At 45.6% G+C, this 27,073-nt stretch overlaps 1 protein-coding gene across 2 annotated transcripts; it reads left to right on the top strand.

Moving 5' to 3' along the window:
- Positions 1-1,867: 1,867 nt before the first annotated feature.
- On the top strand, positions 1,868-26,644 carry CSNK2A1 (casein kinase 2 alpha 1). Of its 2 annotated transcripts, none has more exons than XM_069801880.1 (13): positions 1,868-2,006; positions 15,665-15,864; positions 16,921-17,032; positions 17,939-18,040; positions 18,465-18,515; positions 19,319-19,378; positions 20,055-20,138; positions 20,539-20,649; positions 21,474-21,575; positions 22,477-22,577; positions 23,254-23,402; positions 24,746-24,832; positions 25,339-26,644. In XM_069801880.1, the coding sequence occupies exons 2-13, from the start codon at positions 15,764-15,766 to the stop codon at positions 25,452-25,454; spliced, it is 1,176 nt and encodes a 391-aa protein (XP_069657981.1). In that variant the 5' UTR covers positions 1,868-2,006; positions 15,665-15,763; the 3' UTR covers positions 25,455-26,644. The 2 variants fall into 2 exon arrangements, with proteins under 2 accessions (XP_069657981.1, XP_069657988.1); XM_069801887.1 differs by having other exon boundaries at positions 1,929-2,031.
- Positions 26,645-27,073: the final 429 nt, after the last annotated feature.

Genomic DNA, 27,073 nt, shown 5'->3' with positions numbered 1-27,073 from the left:
CTTGGGAGGCTCCGTGTCCCCCGTGTGCCCTGGACAGAGGCTCCCCCCCATTTGGGGACCCCAGGGTGGGGGTCTGGTGCAGAGCTGGCAGAAGGGCTGGGACAGGTGGGGGAGAGGTGACCAGCGGGCAGCAGCAGGCAGCAGCAGGCAGCAGCAGGCAGCGGCACGGGAAGGCCTTCGGCACGCAGCCGCGCGCCAGGAGCCCATTTCCCCACAACAGGGGCCGTTATCAGCGGCGAATACTCGGAGCAGTCCCAGGGGGAACCTCCAGCCCTTCCCCTCCACCTACCCCACCGCTCTCCCGCTCCGGCCCACGTCAATGCCGCCGCGAAGGTGTCGGAACAATCGCCTGACAAAGAGCTATTTTTAGGGGCCGGGGCTCAGAGCGAGGATACGGCCCGGCCGCTGACAATGGGGGGAAGGGGGCCGGGCTTCCCCCGTGACCACTCGGCAGCAGAAGGACCTGTAAGATTTCCTCGATGACCCAGGCCCGTACAATACAAGGAAAGCACAAGAGGGAGATACCCCCGCCAAGACGAGCTGCTCCTTTACCTAATGGGAGTGACCCGGGGTGAGGGGCTGTGAGATTTGGGCCAGCAGCCTCCCATGGGGGAGACTCCCACACCAGGAGGGAAGCGGGGTGAAGCGTGGCCATGCTCAGCTTTCCATGAGGCCATGGCAGGGGGGAAGCCTCGGGGTGGGGGTCCAGGCTGGCTCCTGTCTGCTTGTGCCTCATATCTAGGTGCTAAAGGGCACGGAGGGCTCCAGAGGGGTGCAGATGCAGCTCAGCACAAACCTCCCACTCCCCTCCGGGCTGGCTCACAGCTCCAAGTAGGCTGCAGCGCTTGGCCAGAGCCCAGCCACGGTGGCAGGGCAGTGAGTGACCAGCCCAGGGCTGCGTGTCCCCAGCCGGTCCCGCTCTGAGGGTGCCGTGAGCCAGGGTGCACTCCTGCCCTGCCCAAGGGGGGGATCGATGCGGTTCCGGAGAAAGCGACAGAGGGGTTGGGCCGCGCCCCGAAGCTTTTCCTCCTCCCTGGGGTCTCCCCCAGCTCAGCTTGCGATAGAAGGGTCTGTGGTTGATCTTCTTTGGCCAACCCTTGGGGGTAAAGCCAATCTCCCGGGCTGTGCGACATTAAATCTGGGCTAAAAAGGTGAAAGGCAGCGAGCGAAGGTCACCGGGCCTGCGAAGAGGTCAGGGCTCGTCCCAGCGCTGCCGCACGACCCTGCCAACACTGCGGGGTGGGGGGGAAGAAAAGCCCCTTCCATCCACCCCGCCACAGCCCCTGCACGGCTCGGGGATCCCTCGCTGCGGGACACCCCGGCGTCCTACCGCCCTGCAGCGTCCCCGGGGCTTCGGCCGCGGGGCCCGGAGGCCGGCGGGTCCGGGCGAAGGGCCGGGGCGGGGGCTGCGGGCCCGTCTCGGCTCCGCAGGTCGCAGTTGCCACCTGGCGGCGGGCCCCGAGCACAGCCCCGCTGAGGGACGGCCGCCGGCGGCCCCTCGGGAGCCCCGTCAAGGAGGCCGCGGGGCCGGGCGGCCTCCGCCGCCGCGCACGGCCAAGCCTCCCGCCGGGCGAAGGGAAACCGACATGGGCGGGTGGGCGAGCGGCGCTGGGCTACGAGACACGCCGACTCGTCTCGCCTTACGGGGCGGCCCGAGCTGCCGGTGCCGGGACACGACCCGGGGCCGCGGAGCGAGGACAAGGCCCCAGCCCCCCCAGCCCCGCTCCGGGTCTCCCCGCGCCACCGAGGCCGCCACCGCCGCCATCGCCATCGCCGCCGCCGCGGACTACATCACCCATAACCCCCTGCGGCGAGCATTCTCTCCTTCCTCTGCGCATGCGCGCCACGGCCCCCTCCCCGCGGCACGTCGCGCGCCAGCGGGCTGCGGGGTTTCCGCTTCCGGCGCGCCTCGCTCTGGTCCCTGCGGCTGGCGGCCGAGCCTTGTGCCTCCGCCATATTGTCTGTGTGAGGCCGGCGGGCGGGCGGCAAGCGGGCGGCCGCGGCAGGTACCGGCGGGCCGCGGCGGCTCCGGTACCCTTCCTGGGGCCTCGCGGCGGGTGGTGGGCGGAGGGGGCGACGGGGGGGGGGGGGAGACGAGGCGCTACCGTGTCTCCTCCGCCGCCCTCCCCCTTCTTTTCTCCCCCCCCCCCCCCCCCCCCCCCCGCCCCGCTGCGGGTACGGTGTGGGCTGAGGGGCCGCGGCCGTACCTCAGGAGAGGTGGGCCGCGGCGGGGGGGGGGGGGCCGTCCCGGCGACGCTGAGGGGGAACGGGCGGCGGCGGCGGGGAGGAACGGGCGGGCCCGGTGGGGAAGGGCAGGGCTCGCCGCCTCTTGCCAACGGAGGGGGCCTCCGTGCCCCCGGGGTGGGGGGGGAGCAGGGCAGGGCGCTGCGGGGGAGGCCGCCTCAGTTGCCCTCAGGCTAGTCTGGGGCCGCCCGCTGCCCCCAGCCACGCAGGAAAGGCAGGGCCCCACGGAAGGGTAGCCTTCCCCTCCCCCCAGCCCTGCGAGTTCGCACGTTCAGGCGGTGTAGGTGTTATTTACTTAAAAAGCTCTGTCTTGCCTTTTCTCTGCCCTGCCCAAAAAAAGCAGGGGGCTGTGAGGTGTGTGGAGGGGCAAGGAGAGGCCTGTTTCTTCTTGCTCCCACCCCCAGCTACGCAGGGACTCTGTTCTGGGCCTTTCTGGGTAGAGGGGAAGGTGGTTTTCACAGATTTCCCCACCAGTCGCTGTTCTCTTCTGAAAGCAGCGGTGGTCAGTCTTACCCCTGCTGTAATTTAGTTAATTGTGCCTTGGGGCAACGGGCTGTGTGGCTATTGGTAAAATATGCTTTGTAAACGAAAGGGTAGATAAGATTATGAAAAGCCTTGCATGTTGTTTGTCAGATTACTTTATCCTTTCTTTCTAAGGGCTTTGGGTACAACCAATAAAGTTTGGATTATGAACACTCAGTCATTGGTATATTTTCTGCTGACAGCAGCGTTTGATCTGTGCAGAGACTCATGAGGGTATGTGCCTCACTTCTGCAAGCTAAATTTATAGATTCTGAGCCTGTGTTGTTCAGTGGCAAGGTCCTTCATGCCCATGCTGAGCCCCTGTACCTGTGAGAGAGGTCTGCAATGGTGTGGGGTTTGTGCTGTTCAAACCTGCTGCCGGGTTGGGGTCTTGGAGAGCTGCTCTTGCACTGACTGTTGATGCCAGGCTGCGAAACTGGGTGCTGCACACGTCTCTTTGGAGGTGGCTGTGCTGTGTGCTCCACGTGTGCTCACCTGGCTCGCGCAAGCTCTGTCCTCAGTGTGTTTCATAAACTGCTCAGGAAGAGGAGCTCATTAGGCGTCTGAGGGTCAGCACTCTTCTGAGGTGACCGGGGGCAACATCATCTTTTTAGAGAGAAGCACATGGAGACAGCAGTGTTTATGCTTGGAGGCAGGTAGCGATTTAGTTTTGCTCTTTGAACACTCTCTCTTTTCAAAAACATAATAGCTGCTCAAAACATTCAGGCTTAAACAGAGTTGGTGTTCATGCCATATTGCCAATCGACCTGGGTGTTGGATGTGACTCTGCCAGCGCAGATTCTGGGTGTAGCATAGGTAGGTGCAGAGAAATCGCTCATCCTGTGCATTGTTCATGTTGGCGTGATGTAGAAAAGGGCGAAGCTTATGCTAGGAGAGGGGAGGCTGAGCTTGGGAAGACTTTAGGCAGGATTTGGGGAAAGTGTGAAGCTTGATCAGCTCAATAATTAGTCCTAAAACTAGGACTAGACCAATTAATGTTCCGATTCTTGCAGCACAATGCCGTGCCTGGGTAAAACATACCAACAGTGGTACGTCCGTCCTCTGTGGAGACACAGGCTGTGTCCATAACTGGAATAGGATGTGGCTCCCACTGGCAGAAGAGTGTCTGATCCCATGTACAGGGCAGTCTGCTTTCTGCCTTGAGGAGAAGATCTGCCCATGTCTTGGGGCTGGAAGTTCAGCTCTTTGGATGCCTTCTGGCAGAGAAGGGTTTATTGTAAAGGTCTAGACCTTTGCCTGAGTATGAAGTATGTAGATTTTCAGTGGTAGGCAGTGATCCTTTCATCTTGGCAATGGAGAGAGCTTTCCATTTTTTTCACCTTTCTCAGTTACCTGGTAATTTCTATTATTTATGCATTGTTAGTGAAACCTCACTGTCTCCTAGTTCCCAGCATGGGCAGCAGCAGAGAGTTCAGTGTACACATCGTGCCGCCCAGACCAGTGAGCTTGCCGAGTCAGGTGCTGCCCATGAGGAGTTGAAACAGGGTTGAGGAAGGTAACATCAACTCTGGAGCAAGGAAGATAACACCATCTCGGCCTTGACTGTAGCAAAGGAGGGGAAGCTAATGTAGCTGAATAGCTGGGTAATGAGCTGTGGTGGGGATAAGCCACAGTGTGTGGAAAAATGTGGTGAGAGAGCCAGATGCTGGAGGAGGAAGCAGAGACATCCAAGTGGGAGATTCAGAACAGGTTCTTTGGGTTTGGCGGGACACATGGGTTCACAGATTGAGGAGAAATGGGTTCTGTTGGGAATATGGCTTTTTGGAAGAGGGGTAGTAAAATTGGCAGTAGATTCTAGCAAATATGGAAGAAATTGGATCAAGGAATGTTTCATGATATTAAGCAGAGTTAGTTTTGTGCAGGGGCAGTTAATGGTACTCGTTTACTTGAAAAAAGCTGGTGAAACATGAGAATGAAGATGCAAACCTGTGAGTGGGGATTACTGGGGAAAGACTTGGTAAAATACTGTTCGCTGAAGTTGAGATACGGAAGGACTTCAGTGTTTCAGATTTGGGGCATTTTCAAGTAGTGCAGGTTAGGTACGTAGACATGAAATGGGTTCGAGGTAGGAATCTAAGGAATATAGGATGCTGAAAGGTGGTTATAGATTTGTGGATTTGTAGAGAAAGAAACTGTGTTTCTACTGTGATAAAAGGGACGGGGTCGTAACTTTTCCCAATTTTATTAAATGGCAGGTGTCCTTATACCTTCCACTTGAATTCTTTTTTTGCATTTTCTCCTTACAGAACTAATTTTCTCTTTTTGTCTTTCCTCATGTCCTCTGAGGAATAAGGGAAAGACAGGAGAAGCAAATGGGTGACATTGTGGTGGTGTGATTAATTTCATGTCACACTTCTGAAGAGGCAGGGATTTATTTCTGGGTTACCAGACCCATCACCTCCACTGTCCTCCATTATGGAATTGCTTACATTAAGGTATCTGTTTTATAAACTATCTGGGCAAGATTGATGCTATTTTAGGTTTTATTGTCCCATAAGGGTCTTGAGAGAATAAACCCCATGGATTTTAAGATCAGGAAGGACTGCCATGACTCAGTCTGGCTACAAACATTATCTGGTTTTGATTGCAAGACAACTCTTGGATAATTTTTCTGAGATTTGATATCTCCTTCCAGGGGCTTCCAAGAGCTGACTTTCCTGGAATTTACAGAACCTAATTGGAGAAAAGGAGCTCTCCTTTGGACCTAGAAAAACTGCTTTGAAGAGGAGACTGCAGCTTTCTGAACTGGCGTTAGTGCTGTTGCTAAAAGCAGAGTGTTTTTACAAGCTGGTTTTTGGACCCCGTTTCCTATCTGTCAGTAGGAAAGGTTGATAAGAAATGGAATTGTTGATGTGGTCATAGGATCAATGGTTCACAGATATCTTCTGTTGCTCAGGTGTCAGCAGTAGAGGAACAGCAAAGTGAGCCTGCCGCGAGTCTTACCTGCTCCTTTGTTCAGACTGTTCTAGACAGTTTTATTCAAACAAATGATTTTATTATCCATTTCATGCTGCTGCTTTGGGAAGCTGAGGAGCAGAAGGGAGACCTTGGAGCTCTTTGCAGCCTCAAGACAATACCACCACAGACTCATATTTGGAAGGTTACAATTTCGATAATTTTAATTTTCCAGAGAGTTTATTTCTGAGAGTTAGGCTATGTCCTTCTTATGACTGATTTCTAATTTTTAAGGTATATTATCATTTGCAGGGAGGTGCTTTCTGAAGCAGGCTGTCCAGCTGCTTAATCTAATGGCTGGATTATATTATGGCAATTGAAGTGAATGGTGAATAAAATGTGTGCTAGATGGAAGTGGAAGATAATTTTGGGCCAAGGTGGAATTTGGCTGCAGGTTGCCAATTGGATAGTCGTGTCTTTGAGTATTAACAGCAGTCCTAGAAAATTGAAGTTATTCAGTCTGTTTTTGCAGAGAAGTAGGCCTCTGCCCTTGCACCTTCTGGAACAACCAAAGCGTAAAGGAGTTTGCTGGTTTTTTTTTAATTAAGCTAAGTGTAGGGAGAGTCCAGCGTGTTCTGCGGTGTTAACACAGAATTACATGCCAGAACTTGCTTTCGCTGGGTGGGAGAGGTCTCGCCATGTTGTGAAGAAGCGCCCCCGAAGTTGTCCTGCGTGTCCAGGGAGGTGAAATGGTGCCTCTCCCGTGTTCTTGCCAAAACCCTCGGAGAAGACAGTTTCTCACCACATCTTTGCACACGTGTGCATGAGTTGTCAGTAGATCTTTATTTTTAGTGTTCTGAAAATGGATAAGCGTGGCCACACACAACAAATTAATTTCCAGTGTAGAAAAGCAAGAGCTCCTGCAACGTTCCTTCTCTTACAAGTTTTGTCACAGATTTCTCTGTTACCAGTGTGCTGTTAAATTCCAGCCTTGCCTTCTGCAGATTAGGCAGCATTTTAATTGTACTCCAGAAGGAAGAGTAGGGCTTTTTCCTCACTGAGGAAGTTTTGCAGCATCCAGATTCATTTCAACTGAGTTTACAAATTAAGAGTTACAAGTTTTGGTATATTAGAATGTATGGCATCCAGGCATATGTCCAACATATGCATCTTACCAGGCATATAAATATATACTCATCCTAAGCCACGACTTAATGCTGCACAGTGGCTTTGCTGGGTGATTGTAAGGTGTGAAGAAAGATGCCATGGAGATGGACAAACTTGTCCTTGTATATGGCTGACAGTGGTGTGGGTTGGTTTGGCATAGCGAGGGTGGGTTCGGCTTTTGTGTCCCTGCTGGGTTACACTGAGTGATGAAGGCCGTGGTCACCAGGCTTCGGTTAGTCTCCAAAACACTGGTGTGAAATATTAAAATCTTAGTACATTTATGTCACCTGCAATCTCTGGGAGAGCTGCCTGTCTGGCTGTAGCTGTATAAACCCAGCACTCAGTGTGTTGTGTTAGGGTACCCAGTGCATAATAGATATGGATTTCTGGAGTTTAATAGCTGTTTTCTTCCATTTGATTTTCAGAACGGTTGTAGCTAGGTTTGTCTTGTGTTAATAATGATGAATTTTTTAGAGAATTATGTTAGAACTTCTACTTTCTGGCAGTGGTTTGCACCGGGTGTCTCTTGCTGAGCCTTCTGGATGCCAGCTGAACAGTGAAGACGGTTTGCGGTGTGTTGCCTGCTCGATGGGAACAGCTGATCATGGGGATTTCCTGAAGAAATAGTTATGTGCCATGTATGCTGGTTTATTCTTTGGCTCTGGTAACTGTTCCTGCCTCTAGGAATTGCATGATCAGATCAATTAAAAACACATAACTTTTACAGATGGTAGGTACAGTTCAGCTGTCTGAGTTCTAGCTAAATCACTCTCTGTATGTGAACTGTAGGAGTCAAATCGGCTGAACGATTGGCCTGTCAGTACTCTGTGTGTACTAATTAATGAGGAAAACAACTGTGTCACTTAGCAGTAATTAGGAAGGTAGAACTTTCCAGAGGACGCTGACAGTTGACCTGATGTCAGATGTGACGAGCCTGCAGTAGTGCTGAAACATTGCCCTTTGTGAGCCTTCAGTAGGAGTTACCTGGTGTTGCCTGGATCTCAGAAATGGTGGTTTTGGTAATCAATTTCTTGGAAAATACTGTCCAAAGCTCCAGCGATAGGAGCTTTAGTTTTGTTAATGCTCTTAGAAGAAAAAGAATTGCTTCCCGTTGAAGTCCTTGCAAGTACTCTGGCTTTGGCTTTCGGTCAGACCTAAAGAGATGTGCCTCCAAAAAACTCCACCGCCTTTCCTGCGCTCCCTGCTTGGCCTGAACTGTCAGGGCGGGGAGGAGATGCCAAGATGCCAGCAGAAGAATATTGTCATCAGTTTGTTTTGGTATGTGTGTACTGACAGGTTAGTTTGGCAATTCCTGGTTACATTTGTAGCCATTTTTATTTGATTGTGTCAGGAGTCTTCAGCAAGGATGTCCACTGTGATTTGTGGGAGGCTGGGAACTGTGGCAGGAGAAGTCACAGGTGTAGGAAAGTGGCAGAGCCTGCAATAGGCTGCTGGGGCTTGGGTGCCTCGCTGGTGTCGCTGTCCACTGCAGTCACACAGTCTCATCCGAGATCAGTCTCAGTGTTTTTGTGTTAGGAAGAGTTTTCCCTTTGCTCTGTGTGCTGTGGACTAGCTTAGTTTGGAAAAGATGAGGGAGAGTCCCTGACTTTGGGGGAGAAGTGGGAAGAGAAGAGCTTTCAAAGTCGACTGTTCTGTATAAAATCCCTTAGGAGATGGAGTGAGGAACGTTCCCATCACTGGCAGCTTCCTGCTGCTGGAGAAGGTCCCAGCTGTTCTGCCCCAGGTACATGTGCTGTTGCCAACACTAAAGTTTTGCAGAGGACAGTTGCCCAGCTAGGCTGAGATGGTGGAAACCTGTAGAGGGTCTGTGTAAGCTCCACTAAAATTTAGCTGTTACAGGTCTGAACAAAAATGAAGACTTAACTGTGACAGAACTTATGCTAGGACAGCATGTGGGTACCAGTGATACTGCCAGGGCAACCTGGAGATTGTCAGGCATGATGTATGCTGCTTTCTACATTTGTGAAGCGGGAGAGTTAAGTTTTCCCCAAGGCTGTGGAGATTATCATAAAATAGGGAGTTACAGTAAAACCGTTTCGTGGTCAGTCCTGTGACTTCATATAGGCTGTGATGCTCATTACAAGGGATGACTTCTTCATTGGCAGGAACTGCAAGGAATTCAGGGGAGGAGTTGGTGAAGCTGATGAAGGAAGAACCAGTCTCAATTTTAGGATGTTGCTAGTACAAAATTACTCCAAGATGTTTCTTCCAGTTCAACTAAACCTGTCAACTGTCTTCCCTAGTGACTGGTCATGTCTTGTTTTGAATTAATCACAACTGTTCCTGTTTCTTTTTTAAGAGAATGTTGAGGTCTTCATATCATGATTTGTTATTTCTCCACAGCCGGACACAATCAGCTATTTAAAAGAAGTCCGGAAAATAATTTTGGTGGAAAAAAGTAGTTAGAGCAGACTGTGCTGTTCAAAAAAAAATACCAAGAGAAAAGTTTGATTTCAAACCTCAGCTTTTTTTTAACTCAGATTTTAAAATCTGCTTTTCTATTGATGTTGTCCCTTTAGTAGGTAAATGGTCTTCAGGAAAGGATGTAATATGTCAGTTTTGTTAATCCAGGCTTGTTTCTATTTCAGCTATAAAATCATAGAAAAATATAGGTTGCAAGGGACTTCTGGAGGTCATCTGTTCCATACTCATATTGCTGCAGTTCCAGCATCATGAAAATACACAAATAAGATTTATTTTGTGAGACAGAACATATTTTTTATAGAGTTGGTTACTATTATTTCTTCTTTTAAAGGTAAGCTGGGTTTTGATTAATGTTGGCTGCTAGTAGGCTGTACTGTAGTATTTAAGCATGTCTTGATCTTTTAATTTCAGTGGTGTCTATCCAGTACTAGATATTCTCCAAACTCTGAAGAAGTGAGCACTCCTTCCCTGGGAGGCTTACAGGCAAGGGATAAATGGGCTATGTGAAGGAAATAATAATCAATTTTATCTGAAAATTGTAATGCTTCCTCTCACTAATAAAGCATGTTATACACTCATGATTTCAGAGGTTGAGTTTGAGCCGTTTACTGTGAAAGGTAACGTCTCACTTGCAGTTGTGGATAAAAGAAAGGAATGACCTTTTGATTCCAGACTACTTACTGTAATTCTGGTCTTCTCAGCTGACAGAGGGCTTTTCTTTTTTCAAAATTAACTGGCTGCTGTCTGTCTTAGCCTGTTTGCAGTCTTAGTCTGTCACAATCGCCGCTGGTAATGAGCTTACATGGGGAAAGTAGAAGTGAGAGGAAAGTCTCTAGACCCATTTGACCAATTTGTGCATCTCGCTTTCTCCTTGAGGGGAAGATGTGGTTGTCTGGGGCAGTCTATCTGGAATTGATAAAGCAACAGAAATATTTTCTTGGTTCTTTGAGTTTGGCTTGGTGCAATTTGGGGCCTATCTTATTCCTTGGGGCCTATCTACCTCCAGGTAGCAGAGGGACTGCTCTCTGCTACCTGAATCTGAGTTCAGATGGGTCATCGGTAATGATCATGTTTATGTGGTGTTGAATGTAGTTCACTGGGTTCATTCTGTCTGGATGAACTTGGAACTACTGGCAATATACTGCTGATACTGAGGGCAAGTTGTGCTGGTAGCAGCAATCCACAGGGAGGCCAGTGTCAAGCAGTACTCCTGTTCTTGGGTGCATTATTTATACTCCAGACCTTATCCACAAAGGTCATCACTTGGATAGCACTTGCAGGTTCCTCGGGACACCAGTCTTCTGGGAAGCTCTTGGCTTCCAGCTCACTGGGAGTCTGTATGAGTGCTGCATCATACTGGTGCAACTTCTTAGGTTTAAGGTTCTGAGTGAGTAACCATGTGCTTGAGAGAAGCTCTGTGCCAAAAACATTTCAATTTAAAAGGAGGAAAAAAAAAAATTCCGGTATCTCAGTGATTCTTGACTTGTAAAATTCACCTTTTTTTTTTTTTTTTAGAGGCTAAGTAGGTGTTTAAAAAAACTAATTTGCATAGATTTCTTAGCTATGTTTTGTTGCTGCTTGCTGTAAGTGGATACATCTGGAAGGACAGAGTGCATAGGAAATTCCTGTACTAATTGGGTATAGGTGCTGTAAGTATGGGTACTTCACAAGAAATCAAGTCCTCCCTGGGGATGGGGGTTGCCATTGAGATTAGAGCGCATTGTAAGGATGATAAAATCCCTTTTTAAAAAGGAAGGGGGTAGTAACAGTGGTTTAAATTAAAATGTGTTAAAAATCAAGTTCAAAGTAAACATTGAGAGGCTTTTTACCGTTTTATGGAACTTTAGGCATAAAAAGTCTGGCTTGGCAAGCTAAGCTGTACAGACAATAGGCTACTGTTAGAATAATTCAAACTTTTAAGAACTGATCTCTTTTAATTAATAGACCTTCCAATTAAAAAATTCCTATATGGTGATAGCACAATTGTTTTTGTCTCTTGACTGGGGCTCTCAGGCACTCCTGTGGAGTAATTATCAGTAGTACATGCAGTGCTGTATTTGGCTGTGTTCTTGGGATTTTTTTGTATGCAGGATGAACGGAGGTCCTATGGAGTGCTCTTGATAAGGATGCTGTGTAAGAGATTAGCTAGTTATCAGTTTATTAATACTTAAACTGCATTTTTAAGGGTAGGCCTATGTGGGAAAACAAAGCACTGAAACTTTTGCATGGTGCTTGTTTGCTATAGCTACCATGTGAGCGCTGTTCGGTAATGTCTTCCCAAGGGGTGTCACCACAAGTGCTAAAACAGAAGACCTGTTTTTCTGTCCCTGCACAGGCAAGCCTTAGCACTGGACAGTGTGTATCAGACAATAACTGGAAGCTTTGTCTTCCCCTCTCTGTGACCTCTGGTATATTGCCTAAAAGCTCATGGTTATGTTTCCTAGTTAAGACCTTCTCTACCAGAGAAATTAAAATTTTCAGAGGTGCATTGTGTTTTTTGGAGATGCTCAAGACTACACTGGACATGGCAATCTGACCTGATTAGATCTACTTTGATTAGATTATTTTCAGCAGTCTCTCCCAATATAAATTATTCTGTCATTAATGCAGGAATTAATAAATTACATGTTCTGTTTGGATTCTGCAGAAATAGAACTCATCCTTTATAACAAGCTCAGGACACTCATCTCATCTAGGTGTAATTGCTACTCATACTGTAGACTTTCTGCCTTGAAACTGCAAGCTAAACTGACTTTTGCATGAGCACACCTGTTCCCGTTATTTGTCCATATTTGTGTCAGTCCCTTCTGTCAAAGAGCTTGGATCCACTGCAAAATTATCCCTCTCTAGGGGCAGTGAAAGCAAAATATATACAAATTCCTTAGCAGTTTTGAGCAGAGGGAGTGAGAAGCTTTCAGGCAGGGTGAGTTTGTATGTAACTTTGTTTGCTTTAAAACCAAATTATCTGTGCAGACTCTCTCCTCTTCCTGTATGAAGAACAGTAGACAATAATACCTACCTTCGTAAATAGGCATTGTGTGCCATTCTTAGAAGCTACAGTCAATGATTTCCTGAAAAAGCCTTTCTCTGAGCAGTCTGTTACAACATACAGCTTGTGCTAGGCTGGAGCTACGTGACAAAAAATATCCGCTGTGAAATTTGATATATCTTTAGATAATGTGATTGATTTTTCTTTTTTATTATTTTTTTCCATGCTGAAACTGATGCTGCTAAGCTGGGTGAGGTGGAGCAGTTATGTGTTCTTTATTGATACCAAGTTGTGCTTAAAAATTAAAATTGCTAAGTCATCTTAGACATACATAGGTTCAGTTAATTCCTACACAAGGAATATTGGGCAGAGGAAGTTAGCCAGTGCATCTCCTGCCAGAAGCACATGGAATGAGGAGAAACAAAAACACAGTGATTAAACTTTGAAGTCTAATAAATTTCACTGTACTAAAAGTGTTCTAGTAAACTTGCATGCTCTGTTAATGCCTGAGTACATTTTTGGAATATACATCTAATTTCTAAGTCTGAGAGTCATGCTACATAAATGGTTTGAGGTCTTAGATGATTGCTGCCTAACCTTCTGAAAGTGTGTTTTGTTAGAGTACTAACGTTTTGTCCAGGAATAGACTTTTTTTTTTTTTTTTTAGTAATGCTTCATATTCTTCCGTTAGCTGAACACCTGGCTGAAGTGCCACGTCCTTCCTTTATTGGGCTGAAGCCTCAGTCACACCTCTGTTGTGGACTTTGGAGCAGTGCCGTGTCCCTTTTTAGCCTTGGGGCTGGATTGCCGTAACCCTGTCTACCTGGAGCTGCCTTCAACACCGTTGGTGTGTCAATAGGTCAAAAAATAACCCACGCTGCCAAGGTCTGTACCACCTGAGGAGGCTTAGTCCACACCAGAAAGAGACCTCACGTACAGTTCTGCCTCCAAATGCAGAACCAGCTGCTGGTCAAGCTGTGACACGGTGAAGGACATCAGACCTGTGTCCCCCAGGTCCTCCACCATCTTCATAGTCAGTGGTTCTTGCTGCGGTCCTTGCAGCAGCCTGAAGTACTGCAGACCTCCAATTAATGACAGGATACTGCTAATAAAGCAGGGGTTTGCTTCTAGAATTTTCTTCTGGTGTGACATATCCTGATAGCCTAAGCTAACTGCTCTGAGCAGATTTCTAGGTCTTTCTGATTAATGGGACTATTACTTCCTCCTGCAGTCTGGCAGTTGCCCATTTTCTGTGAAGGGATAAGATCGCCATAGCAAATAAATACATTATATTCGTTCAGATTATAGCATTGCCCACTGATTGAGCGCCTTTCTATAAACAGGGCTGTATAGTCTCTGCCATATGCTACACACCAAACAATACTCTTTCATGCTCCAATACAGCTTCCTTCCTTTTAAGATATTTTGAAAGCTGACAAAGAGATTCTTGTATTCAAATGTTTAGAAGTGTGTCAGCTTTCACTCGTGGTGAAAGATTTGAGAGGTGCCAAGGCACTATTTTTATTTTAGGCAGGACAATACTTTGGTCTGAAATTGTAGTAAGTTACTGTTGTCTTAAATATTCAGAAATGAGAGTATTTGTTTCTGACATACAGTAACTTTCTCTTGAGTTATTTTGACTAGTCTGAATACTTATAAAACTTAACAGAAGTTTTGCAAAAATTGCATTATAAGGAGGAAGAGGTGGAGGTGCTTACCAAATCCTTTGGACAAGCAGAATGCAAAGAAACGTCTTTAGATCATTGCAGCAGAGTCTTTCTTTTGTGTTTGGATAAAGCGTCATAATCCAACACAGATGCCCTGTCTTTTGGACAGTCAGATTTAATGTCTTGACTATAGAAAGTTGTGACCAAAACTGGTGCCCCATCCCAGCAGAACTCTTCTGGATGCCTTGGTTTGTTGTGAAGTCTTCTGAGCATCCTAAAGCCATTTAATCCCTGAATGGTTCCTGGTGACTGACCTCTATGAGGTCTTCCCAATGTCCTTTCTTGTCTCACTGCTAGTTGGGGATGTAGTTTTCCTCATGATTGTCTAATTAGTATGGATATAGCTTATCATTATAAATGTCCTACATGTTCTGGAGAATGCTATTGTCTGTGCTAGGACTTAATTGCATTGTACAGTGTGGTGCTGCTTTTTTTTTTTTCCTTGAGTAAGCCCAGAGACAAAACCCAGTGGTTGCCTGTTCTGTAAGTCTTGCTCACTTTCAAGTGGGCACTGGGTTATATGTAGAAGGTATCTGTTGTGGGATGGTAGGATGAGATGTGTGTGCAGGAGGGCTTGAACAGAGTAGCAAAAGCCTTCTTCAGAATATGTAGAAATGAGAAAAACATTGTACTATGAAAATCCCCAGAGTGATGTTCAGACTTCAGCAATCTTATCTTTGGATAATGTTTTGGTCCTGATGCTGCTTTCAGGTGAATACATTTAAATTTTTATTTTGTGGGGAAAGCAGCATGAGGGATTATTTTCAAATGCTGCTAAGCTGTTTTATACAAGCCTGTACAGTAATATACAAGTGGGAGGGTGCTTAAAACTGAGAAGATCCATGTTCTGACACAGTATCTGGATTTCTCTGCTCTCCTCCAGAAACCTGCTCCTGAGCTGACCAGCCTTGCTTTGTACATAAATGCTTCGGTTAGTACCTGCATTTTCCAGACAGAAAGGGCAGAGTAGTGTTCAGTTCAGGGTTTTTTTTTTTCCTTTCCACAGAATGAATCAACGTAGCCAGGCAAACCTTTATGTGTGAGCACATGAAAGGCTTCAGTCCCTTTAAGAATTGCAGATAAATCCTGAAGTTCTGATTTAAATGAACACTGGTGTTTCTAGAAGTTTAAACTTCAGGAAGTGCTTAATTTCGGTTGCACAGGTGACCTTGTTGATCTGTCAGCTCTGTTTGCAGCATTGTTTATTAGTGCATTGCAAGAGGTGATAGTTGTGCAACCTCGAGTGAATGAAGTGTTTTGGTTACATGGGATGGCTCAAGACTTCTTCCTGGATGGGGGAGAAATTGCAGCTGATGGCTGCTGCTTTCACTCTGGAGCTGAAAGGAAGGAGACTGCAGATACAGAGTATGTTGCATATCTTCCTTTTTGGAAAGTTATCTTTGCAACTGTAAGTTGGAAACTACATGCTGAAGTTGCAAGGGGCGGGGCGGGGGGGGTGGGTGTTACTTTTGCTAGTGGGGCCAAGTGGTCCTGTCCCTTGTGAGGGAGAGCAGACAAATTGTTTTCAAGCTCTGACAGATGATCCCAGGCCTGTGGCTGGGCTCCAGCCTCTCCTCAGCAGCTTTTAATGATTAACTTAAATATTTTTATAGTATCTTGAGATTTTAACCTCTGGTTTATTTTCTCTCTGCAGGTGGAAGAATCTGAGGCCTTTATCCTCTGTCCAGCTTTGCAGTTTGGGTAGCCTCTGATTTCAGACATCTCATCATTTTCACCTGCCAACCTGTCTGATATGTCGGGACCCGTGCCGAGCAGGGCCAGAGTTTACACGGATGTGAACACACACAGACCCCGGGAGTACTGGGACTATGAGTCGCATGTTGTTGAGTGGGGGTAAGTCTCTGGGCTGCTTATGGATGTCCCTGGACAAGGATCAATCCCTGTAGCGTCCTGCATAGTGGTGCATGGGGGGATTTCAGGCACCTGTGCTGCATTAGGCTTTTTCGTGCTCCTTGGCAGATGTCTAGTGTGCATGGCAAGTGTTAGGATCACAACTTGTCTTCAGAAAAGTGTTTCTTGTCAAAATTTTAAATCCCCAGTGATGCAGGAACATTTTTAGCAGCTTCCTTAAGAGTTTGAAGAATTTTTGCCAGGTAGTCAGGAAACATCCCCTTTCGGAGGGGAGAAAATCTTTTTCTGAAACAATCTAAACAGCCCTGGGTGAGAACTGAAAAGAAGTGAAAAGACATCTGAGTTGCTTCTGACTTGGATGGGTGAAGAGACTCAGCAGACTTAAATAGGTACATGCTATTTTGTGACTTGTTGCTCAGCTCTCTGCGAGTGACTGGAAAAGACATGTCTGCTTCTTTTTGAAGGAAGAAGGTGTCTAAATTGGGCTCATGACTAAACCGTCCAAGAATCAGACAGCAGTGATGCCAGCTTCATAGCTCTGCGTTCCTGCTTTTGTATAGCAGGGCCCAGACTAAGCTCTGCGCTCAACTTTGTTGCAATTCCTGGTTTCTGAAATGTATACAGTCTTCTGAGCATAAGTGGTGTTTTGTGCCTAGTCTGTTTTTAAACAGGCTAGCACTTAAATTTTTGGTCTTACTGGCTTTGCTGATTTTTAACAACGTTACACAAGGAAAAATGTGGCTTCCAAATATAGAGGGACCAGTGGAAGGGATAGCTCAAGTTTGCTGATGCTGAAATGCATAGTTGGGCTTATGTTACCTACTGCAGAAGAAATAAGTTCTGGATTGAATCTAACTTGGGTGAGTAGAAGCTCCCTATTTCTCTCCTAATTCTTAATCATGATGTTCAGGAGATGTAAGACACTAGTTAATCCACCTTGTCTGGAAGGTGAGGCAGTGATTTAGTGTTAAGGATTAGTTTGTAAATTGTGATGGAAATGACTGAGCTCTTTGTAACTCTTAACTTCTATCTCCACAGAAATCAAGATGACTACCAACTAGTTCGAAAATTAGGCCGAGGCAAATACAGTGAAGTGTTTGAAGCCATCAACATTACAAATAATGAAAAAGTAGTTGTTAAAATTCTCAAGGTGAGCTTGGGATTGGGGAAAAGATAAAATCTGTATTGAGGTAATCAGGAGGCCAGGAAGTGCAGCGTATGGTCTAAAACATTCAATGGTCTAAAACTGAAATCCTTAAAGCCTAGCTTTGGAGTGTCATTCAGTGAAATGGTCCATCATTTTGAGCCTCCTAAGAGAAGCCCTAGACTTAATAATTAAGTCACATCTCTGCCTGTAAGGAATTAGCCTCTATCTTAAAGAAGTCCTGATGTGCAACACATTTTACTTGGAGCTAAGCAACACTTCAACAGCTGACTAGAAAATTCTCAGCTTCTCTAACTGCCAGTGCCCTGGCATGCTGTCATGTGCATAGAGGCCTATGACCTAATGGGATCATTGTCTTTTAAGGCCACTGATTAGATTTAGGGACTGCTAACCTTAAAATTTTCATTTCTGCTCTGCATGTTCCATTGCACATGTAATATCCTTCCAGATTGAGAAAGGGTCTCCTGGATGCTGGTTATTCCACAGCCTTGATTGGTGAAATACCTTCATTTAGTGGCCCGTAGATAGCTCGTGGACTTCTCGTAGTTACACATTTACCACATGCCAGTTAAGAAGTTTTGGACTATCAGATCATGTTCAGACAGCTTTAAAAAATATATGTCATCTTCCTAACTGTCATTCACATGAAACTAATGTTTGTAGCTGTCAGGGTTGTATGGTTAGAAAGGAGATGGCAGGTATTTGAGCCCTTACTGGAATGATGCATAGTCAGGTAACAGCAAGATCTAGCTGTTTGAACTTAACTTGCAAAGACTCTGATGTATTTTGCTGACTTGCAGTCACCGACTTTTGTCATCTGGATGTTGAGCTGTCTATTAGCCTCACTTTACTGGAGTGCTTTGTCTTACACTTTGGGTTTTTATTCTTCAGCCTGTTAAAAAGAAGAAAATCAAGCGTGAAATCAAGATCTTAGAGAACTTGCGAGGCGGTCCCAATATAATCACTCTTGCAGATATAGTAAAAGATCCTGTGGTGAGTATGGAAGGAACTTAAAGGGTATGCTGGGGTTATGGGTGAAATTGCTGTGTTTGACTTCAGCTCTGATCTAGCTTTTTGTTTTCCCCTGCTCTTAAATCCTGCTTTTGAATTGCTTAATCAGATCAGCTCTTAATCTGATTAACTTCTTTTAGAGGGCCCTTCCCCCCCCCAGGTCCCTTCAGCCCCTCACTCTGTAAGGATGAGATACCAGTGAACTGAGACAAGTTAATTCATTCTACAAACAGTGCTGGCAGGGGCTGCAGGCTTTGGCTTTGGTTTCTCTGAGGGGAATCATAAGTATGTCTGAGGCAGAGGGGCTTCTAGCAGTTTTAGGAGTAAAAATGGTTTAATTAATTATCCTAAATGAAAACATATTTTCTCAACTTAACATGGCTGAACGCTTTTCTCTCTGTTTTAGTCTCGGACACCCGCTTTGGTTTTTGAACATGTAAACAACACAGACTTTAAGGTACAGTGTGGGACGTGAACTTCTAATGTTTTCCGTTTGAAAGCCACTTGTAATGTTTTTCTGGGGAAAGGCAAGTACGTAGGGGACAGGCAGGTTATTTAATCGTTTCCTTCCAACATAGTAACTGTCTTTAAAGGTAAATACACTTGGCACAGAAGTTTGTGATTAGTCCTTTGGTACCATTTTGCCACAGAAGTTACAAGATGAGAATCCAGATTCCAAGTGGTATTCTAGTATTCTAGCCTTCGGAGCAAATTAATCTGTTATCTTGTGGACCATCAGTGCCTGCCTTTTTGAAACATTTTTGCTTTTATGTTCAGTGTAGAACTATTTATTGGAACCTCTTTAAATGTGGACAGCTGTTTCTGTGGCTTTCCATACTTCTGGGAAAAGGGATTTAAATGTTTCTTTGTCCCCTTCCCTACTGACCTGCCTCAGGAGAAGAATGGCTGTGCAATGCCATCTGGAATAGCTGCTTAATGTTGCAGAGCACCCTTGGTCTTTCTGAGACCCAGTCTGCAGGCATAATCCATTGTGCTGGTAGTGGGTGAGTGCAACCTGAGGGAGTTAGTGACAGGAACCAGAATGTACTGTCTGAGCAGAGCTGGAAGTAAACTATGTATGTGATTTGAAAGGGGAGAGGAACAGACTGATCGGAGTAACTTGGGAAAGTTTTACTGCTCCTTCAAATAGGTTTGGAGAACCACAGCAGCAGAGAACAGGGCTGAGTTGTTCTGGATTGGCAGGGATGTGATATTTTTCTTGGGTGTTGAACACTGATATGATGTGTTTGTATCCCACAGCAATTATACCAGACATTAACAGATTATGATATTCGATTCTACATGTATGAGATTTTGAAGGTAAGTTGGTGTTTTGCTGTTTTATCGGTTTATTTCTAGGATTTGCACTCAACTAATCCTATGGACATGGTTATCATGTCACTAATGGGGAAGAAGGGAAGAGAAGGCCTATGGAAGAATTGGGCAGAAAAATAGATATCAAGGCAGTATGAGTTGTTCAGCCTTGTTTCTGCAACGAATTCTAGTCCTTTTTTCTGAGACTAGCGGAGCCTTTGGGTACAATGAGATAACTTAAGATCCTAAATCAAATGTACATATAGCTTCTGAAAACAGAAAATTGTAAGCTGTTACTGCCTGGTTTTGTGCTCTAATGTAAATGTGAGTCAAATTTATTTGCCCATTCTTCTGAAAAAAGTGTTTTTTCCTCAGGAGTCTGGAGAAGGGGAGGCTTGCTTTATCAGTAGTGCCTAGTAACTATGCTCTTAGGGGCTCTGAAATTCCATCTTTATGAGGAAGCACATGATGTGAAGTCAAAACACTTCTGTTGCTGGGACCTCCCTTTGAGGGGGACTCTAGAAGTTTTCTGTGGTCAGCGAGTCTAGTCCAGGATATAACACTAGACAGTAAAGTCTTGCCATCTAGTTAGACTTGGTATATGTGGAAATACTTCTGAATATGATTGAACTTGAAAGGTTCTTGTGACTCCAGTATCTGTTTCTTTGTATGTTACCTACAGGCTCTAGATTATTGCCATAGCATGGGAATCATGCACAGAGATGTCAAACCTCACAACGTCATGATTGACCATGAGCACAGAAAGGTAATGTGGGGTGACTGGAGGGCAGGGAGAGGTCCTACTTCTCTCTTGGTGAACTAGGATCCCTTTTGGGTACTCCTGTGTAGTGGTACTAGCAGATAAGGGGGACTGCACTTCCATCATGTGGAGAAATGTGAAATGAAATTTTATAAGCTGCTTTTCTTAATTTTTATGGGTTACACATAACCATAAACAGGGTTAGTAAGGAGACATTTTTTATTTAGACTGGTTGGTGATATGAGTTTGTGGAGAGTGTCTAAACAGATACTCTGATCAACGTCAAATTAATTGGAAATAAAACACTTGTAAATGAAGCTTCAAACTAAGTTCACCAGTAGTGTCATTCAGCCAGTGGAGAGCTGGAGCATCCCTTGAGCCTTTTTTCTTTTTCTCTCGTTTCTAGCTTAGACTAATAGACTGGGGTTTGGCTGAATTCTATCACCCCGGCCAAGAGTACAATGTCAGAGTGGCTTCCAGATACTTCAAAGGACCTGAACTCCTTGTAGATTATCAGGTAAGAATCACCAGGATTTATCACTGACTTCTGTATGGAAATTCTGTGTCATTTCAAGGTAGCAAACCTGAAATTCAGATATCTAGACACCTGAAGCTAAAGACAGTCCATTCTAAAATGTATTGCAGAAAGCAGTGGCTATAAAGCCACTGAATTAAAGAAACTAATGAGTAGTCTCAGGACCTGTGGAAGAGCCGCAGAACTATCATCATGGATCTTGGAATACAAATGTTGAATATTTTTAGCAAGGCTGCGTTTGCAGTAAGGTACAAGATTGAAACAAAGCCCTTGTGGAAAGAGCTAGTACTGCACAAACTTCTAAATTAAGTTATAAAAACATCCCCATATCTGATGGCAGTTTGCATTATGGAAATGCTGTGGGCTGGAAATAGCAGTGTTACTGGTGACTTTCAGATTGTGCTGGTTCTAAATGAAGGCACTTCCTCACTTGCCCATGTACCTTGTGGAGTCCACTCCTTTTGATGCTTGTTGTGATGCTTCCCTTCTCAACATGTGTTTCTCAGTGATTCATAACATTGAAGTCTGTGGTGAAAATAGAAAAAGGCACTGGTCTTTAATATCTTTATCAACAAGGATGGAAATAGGATACCTGCTGTTCTGCTAATTGCTGTATCCCAGTTTGAGTAACTGGAACACTGAGCTGAACAGTCATCAGTGATGAAGATGCATGAAGATATTTCAGTCTGTTCCCAGCATAATGTGGCCGCATTTGTATCACTGGAGGGAGGGGGGACCCTGTTAGTATTGGGACTCTGTTCTGCTTAATTCATTAGAAATTGAATTGTCCTTCTGGTTTTGTACAGATGTATGATTACAGTCTGGATATGTGGAGCTTGGGTTGCATGTTGGCTAGTATGATATTCCGAAAGGAGCCATTTTTCCATGGCCATGACAACTATGATCAGGTGAGAGCTGGTCATGTACAATCTCTGTTCTCTTAGCACAGTGAAGGTTTCCTGCTTACACTTCTATTGAGGGATCCGAAGAAGAATTTAAGCATTTCTCTAATGGCTTCTTTGCTCAATTTGAAGCCTCATTCCTTTTCTCAAGTGTGCAAGATTATCTAACCAATTCAATAGAAATAGATTTATAGTGCTTTGTGCTTACGAGCTCCTCAGTAGGTATCTGGAAAAAGTTATAACAATAGTTATATTAAGGCTGGTGTGTTCTGCTACATAGATTGACTATTCCTGAGGTTATGTTGCGTGGAAAGCCCCTGCCACTCTCCACCTTCCCTCCCCTCTGTATAGAAACTCTGAATTTGGTACAGTTTTATATAGATTCTTAAATCTTTGATGTGTTGCCTTTAGGCCAAAATTGTTATACTTAAACCTTTAACACGTGCTCTGCATCTGACTAACATGCAAACATTCAAGAACAGTGACCTATTCTCAAACCTTCATTCTAGAACCCTCCGTGGTGGCTCTTCACCCTTCACGTGCAACTTACAGAGTTTCTGCTTTTTTGACCAGTTATTCTTGCCTCCACCCCCGAAGGTTTTGAATATTTTCTTGCTACAAAGGGAGTTAGTGTTGCAAGGTCTCAAGTTTTAGTGATGTTAGGGTATGCAGCTCCCTCCTGGCTGCCTTGAGTTACTACGTTCTGACTGTGAGCAGAGGCATGTTCACCACGCCTGTGATTGTATGTGGCCAGGGAAGTCAGAGCAACGAGATGACCCTGTGGCTGCTGGTTCAGACCACTGAGACCAGGTTCAAGCTCCCAAGGGAATGTGCTGCTGTATCTTCACGCAGGCTCTGGCATTATCATACCCTCACAGTAGTGACTTATTTTTCTGTTTGTTCCCAGCTGGTGAGGATAGCCAAGGTGCTGGGAACAGAAGATCTGTATGACTACATTGACAAATACAACATTGAACTGGATCCACGTTTCAATGACATCTTGGGCAGGTGAGCCAAGGTCCAGAGTAGCTCATAAGCTCTTTATTACTGGGACAGCTACTGCTTTGTCAACAGACCTTGAAGTTAACAAAAACTTACACTTATGAGAGAAATCAGAGCCAAGATGCTTGAGAACTGTCACTTCGTGCCTTTGATCCCTTTTGCTAGTGTTTCCCATGGTCCTTTATCTGGAAATGGACTTGAGGAGAGGTTTTTAAATGTCATCTAGGCAATAAATGAACTGCCGGAGCATAAAGCATGAAGGGCAAATGCTCTCACCAATATTCTTGGGGAAGAAAAAGCAAAATGGTGTTTCTCAGAATTACAGTGCAGAAAATCAGGTGCTGCTTAAGATGGCATTTACATATCTTTTGCCTCATGGAGTTATTTTGTGTGACACATACTGATGTTGGGGGCATGAGAGAAGAGCAGAAGCTGGGATTTTAGGCCCATAGATCCATTCTGAATTTGAGTCCTCATGCTGTCCGGGGCTGTGGTGGCTGTGCCACCGCGTGGAGACACGGTGTACTGCTTTGTGCTCTGGTGCAGCACGGCCCTGTTGCTGCCGCACCAAGCAGCGGCCCCTCTCGGAGATGGACATCTGTCGCAGTTCTTGCTCTTTAAAAAAGTGAATTTTGGCATTGATGTCCTCTGCCTAGCCTGATTTGGGTGTCTTTTTCTACAGACACTCCCGTAAGCGATGGGAGCGCTTTGTTCACAGTGAGAACCAACATCTGGTGAGTCCAGAAGCTCTGGATTTCTTAGACAAGCTGTTGCGATATGATCACCAGTCACGACTCACAGCAAGAGAAGCCATGGAACACCCCTACTTCTGTAAGTATCAGCTGCTGTCATCGACTGCTGTCCAAAGACTTCTTCCTCTGCCTCTGGGAAGTCTCCATTCCTGTAGGTTGTTCAGATAGGAGCTAAGAACAGCAACATAATAAGCCTGGTCTTTGCAAATAATTGCACTGGAGCTGAGGCTGCTTGTCTCTGTGGTGGATAAAGTAGGCCACTGCCACCTACACCAGCCAAGGAAACAAAGTGTTATATGCCCGTGTCGGGCCAGTGAATCAGCAGCGCTGTGTTAAAGAAGCTTTGGTGCTAAACCCATGCTGATTTCAGCAGGTGTCTGGGTACACAGAATCTTGCATTTTGATGAAACCAGATAACTCTGGTTTGTTGAGAAACAGGCCCTTTTAACTCCTTTTGTTGCTAAATGTGTACCTTAGCGAATGGTATATTCAGGCCTTGATTTTGCAAGCAAAAATCTAATTTTCACTAGTAAATGTTTTTAAATGCTTGCTGTTTTTCACAAATCATGATATTTAGGTTCTTGAAACGGCTGTAACAATGCAAAATATGAGTATTTGCTCACTTACATTTTTTTTTTTCCCTTGGTGCTGAATGGACTTGTGTAGTTAACAAACAGTATAGATCTGTGCTGTGCCTGTGCCAAATGTTCAAGTGAAATGTTTTGCAAATACGAGAATTAGTAAAGCTTGAAAGCTTGGAGTGTGAAAGTTGGACAAACAGCTAAATTAACTTGTGTCCAAATAGAGATACAGGTGGTACTGAACTCGGTGTGAGGAAGGGCAAAATTTGGAATTCCCTTGTCTGATGCAGTAGGCTTGGGAGGCAGAAAGGGGTTGTCTCTGTTCAGATGGTAGTGTAATTTACCTGCGGCTAAAAATAAAGAGTTGGTGAGTAAGTTGGGAACATATTACAGAAGACAACAAGCTCCAGTGACACTCATTACGACTCTCAGGCTGCTGTGGGATGCGTATAGAGACATGACATACGACTGTAATTAGTGATAATCTTTCTGCTTGCTACACCCATTTTCTGGGTTTGGCTTTATGCGATTATGCAGTTGCTTAGCATAGAAGGGAGATCAACTTCACCTTAATTTCCTTCAGCTTTTCCTGTCAAGCAGTCCTGCTGAACTCCAAAGCCTATCATTTAGGTGATTTTTCACTGATAATTTTACCTTGGTACCTTCTTGGGTGCTTCCCACTGGAGTTGGTGGAAACTTCTGTGTTCCAGTAGATGATGGTTGATATTACTTGACATATGCAGCTTGCCAGGACTGGCTGAGCATAGAGGTCGCAGGCAGTCGGCGTGCTTTGGCTGGCTGGCTGGCAACATGGCACCTAAGGGTAGTGTGCTCTTCCTAGATCCCATTGTGAAAGACCAAGCTCGGATGGGCTCGTCCAACATGCCGGGTGGCAGCACTCCTGTCAGCAGTGCGAGTATGATGTCAGGTCAGTTCTACTATCGACTCTTCTTGTTGTGTGGCATTTTAAAGCATTTACATGCACTGTGTGGATGTGAGGATCCAGGAGGGTGAGTTCTGCAGGTGGGGCATTAGGTCATCTCCTGGCACTGATGACAAGGGCAAGGAGGGCTATGAAGAAGTGGGTGGGAGAGCATGATAAATAAGGCCTCGCTGCAGCCTGAGCTGCTTTTCTGGTCTGTTTTTAAAAAGTGCTTTGCCATTGGATATTTTGGCAGCAGTTTGGAGGACAGTGATCCTGCCACACATCTGCCCGGCAGTGACACTTGTATGTATACAAATCTGTGCTCTTTTTGGAGGCTGCAAAGAACAGTGACAGATCTTTAATCTCAGCTTATTTTGGCAGCTCTGAAAATGTAACAAAGCGGCAGCAAACTGACCTGCAAAGATACTAATTCATTTACGAAGCTCAGCTGTCCTGGATAGCAATGCACTGGTTTCACTCTAATTCCTGCTTACTTGTCTCTCTTCCAGGGATTTCTTCAGTGCCAACACCTTCACCCCTTGGACCTCTAGCAGGCTCACCCGTCATTTCTGCCACCACCACTCTGGGGATGCCCGTTCCAGCTGCTGCAGGCGCTCAGCAGTAGTGATGGGCTCTGTCTCCTGCTGCCTGAGCTGAGTCAGGTGGGGAAGAGGTTTCCCCCTCCACCTCTCCTCAGGACGCAGCTCGTGCCTGGCAGGGGAAGGGAGGGGATGAACGCTTTGGAGGCACCGTGTCTGAACTGTTGCTTGTGGATTTATAGTAGTTCAGTCATTATATACAAAATTATTATAGGCTGATTTTTCTTTTTTTACTTGAACTTTTCGTAACTCAGGGGATTCCCTGAAAATACCTACAGATGGAATATTTCTCGGACAGTTTTTCCCCCCCCGCCCCCCCAAAAAAGTACTCTTCATTTAAGAACAAAGATGAATCAACAGCATTTCCAAGCTCTTGCATCCTGCTGGAAATCTCTTCATGTTCCCACCATTACTCCTCCATGAGCCTACACCTTGGGGGATTGTGCTGTTCTCCAGAGACTACCAAACCAAGTCTTCGTGAGGCAGGGGAGGGGGATTCTTAAAGTACACTCACTTTAACCCCATGTCCTGCATATGACTCAGCCGGGGTACACTGAGGAGACAATTCCAGCATGGAGAGGTGGTATAAGCTTAAAAGGAGTAAGTGCAGATAATGTCTGAAACCCTAATTGGATTGAATCATGTCTCTTGAGGAGCCAACCAGAATGCCAACTCACCCCCTTGCATGTAATTTTAGTCTTAAAAGATGGAGTTACTGATCCAATTGGAGTCCTTGCCACCTCCTTGGAAAGGCGCTCCTGTAGAGTGAGCTGTACTCTAATCAGCCCCTTTCTCATGGAGGGTTCTTCCTGCCATTGCTTGGATCTCTGGAATTAGTTTGTTATTGGGTATATTGTTTTTAAATTGTTTATATAGGTTTCAAGCTGGTGGCTACTTAAAGCTGGAAAAATCAGACTGCGCCAAGTCCGATATCACATCTTCACCCACCATCCCCTCCCTCACGTGCCATGTGGTGAGAATACCAGTTACCTCACAGTCTTGTAAATATGCACTGAGAGGAAGGAGCGAGCAGATGTTAACTTAAACTGAAATGGTAGATCAGTAATTGTGGACAAATATTATCATTGACAACGGAAAAGCACCCTTGTTACAGCCCTGCTACCCCTTGCTGTGTATATATACTTTGTCCTTCATATGTGAAAGATCCAGTGTTGGAATTCTTTGGTGTAAATAAACATTTGGTTTTATTTATCGAGGTTAGATTTAAGTTCCCTGTGTAGAGGCCTCCCTGGGGTGGTGGTACACTTAGACGCAGGAATGGCTGACAGCCCCGAGCGTACTGGGGAGGCTGCGTCCCTCTTCACACGCACCTTGCATGGTGAGCTGTGCAGAAAAGCCTTACACAAACGTCACAAGCCAATGTATCTCCTGGGAGGAGGATCTTTTGCCATAAAACCAAAAAACCCTCCTCTTCTGTCTCAGCCCTGATGGAGGGGGAGTTGAGATGCTGAACCAATTCTTAGTTTTTTTGTGTGTGTCACCATTAGTTGGATTTCAATGACTTGTCAGTCATGTAATGCTTGTGGGGCTCAGCAGGAGCGGCTGTAAGCACGAAGGCACCTGTCCCTCCCGTGACTTCCACCGTAAAGCTATCGCAGCGGTTCCTTGTCCTGGACATTGAGTG

The sequence above is a fragment of the Haliaeetus albicilla genome, chromosome 2, assembly GCF_947461875.1.
Source record: "Haliaeetus albicilla chromosome 2, bHalAlb1.1, whole genome shotgun sequence".
Lineage (NCBI taxonomy): Eukaryota > Metazoa > Chordata > Aves > Accipitriformes > Accipitridae > Haliaeetus > Haliaeetus albicilla.
This window is presented reverse-complemented; position numbering and strand designations above follow the sequence as displayed.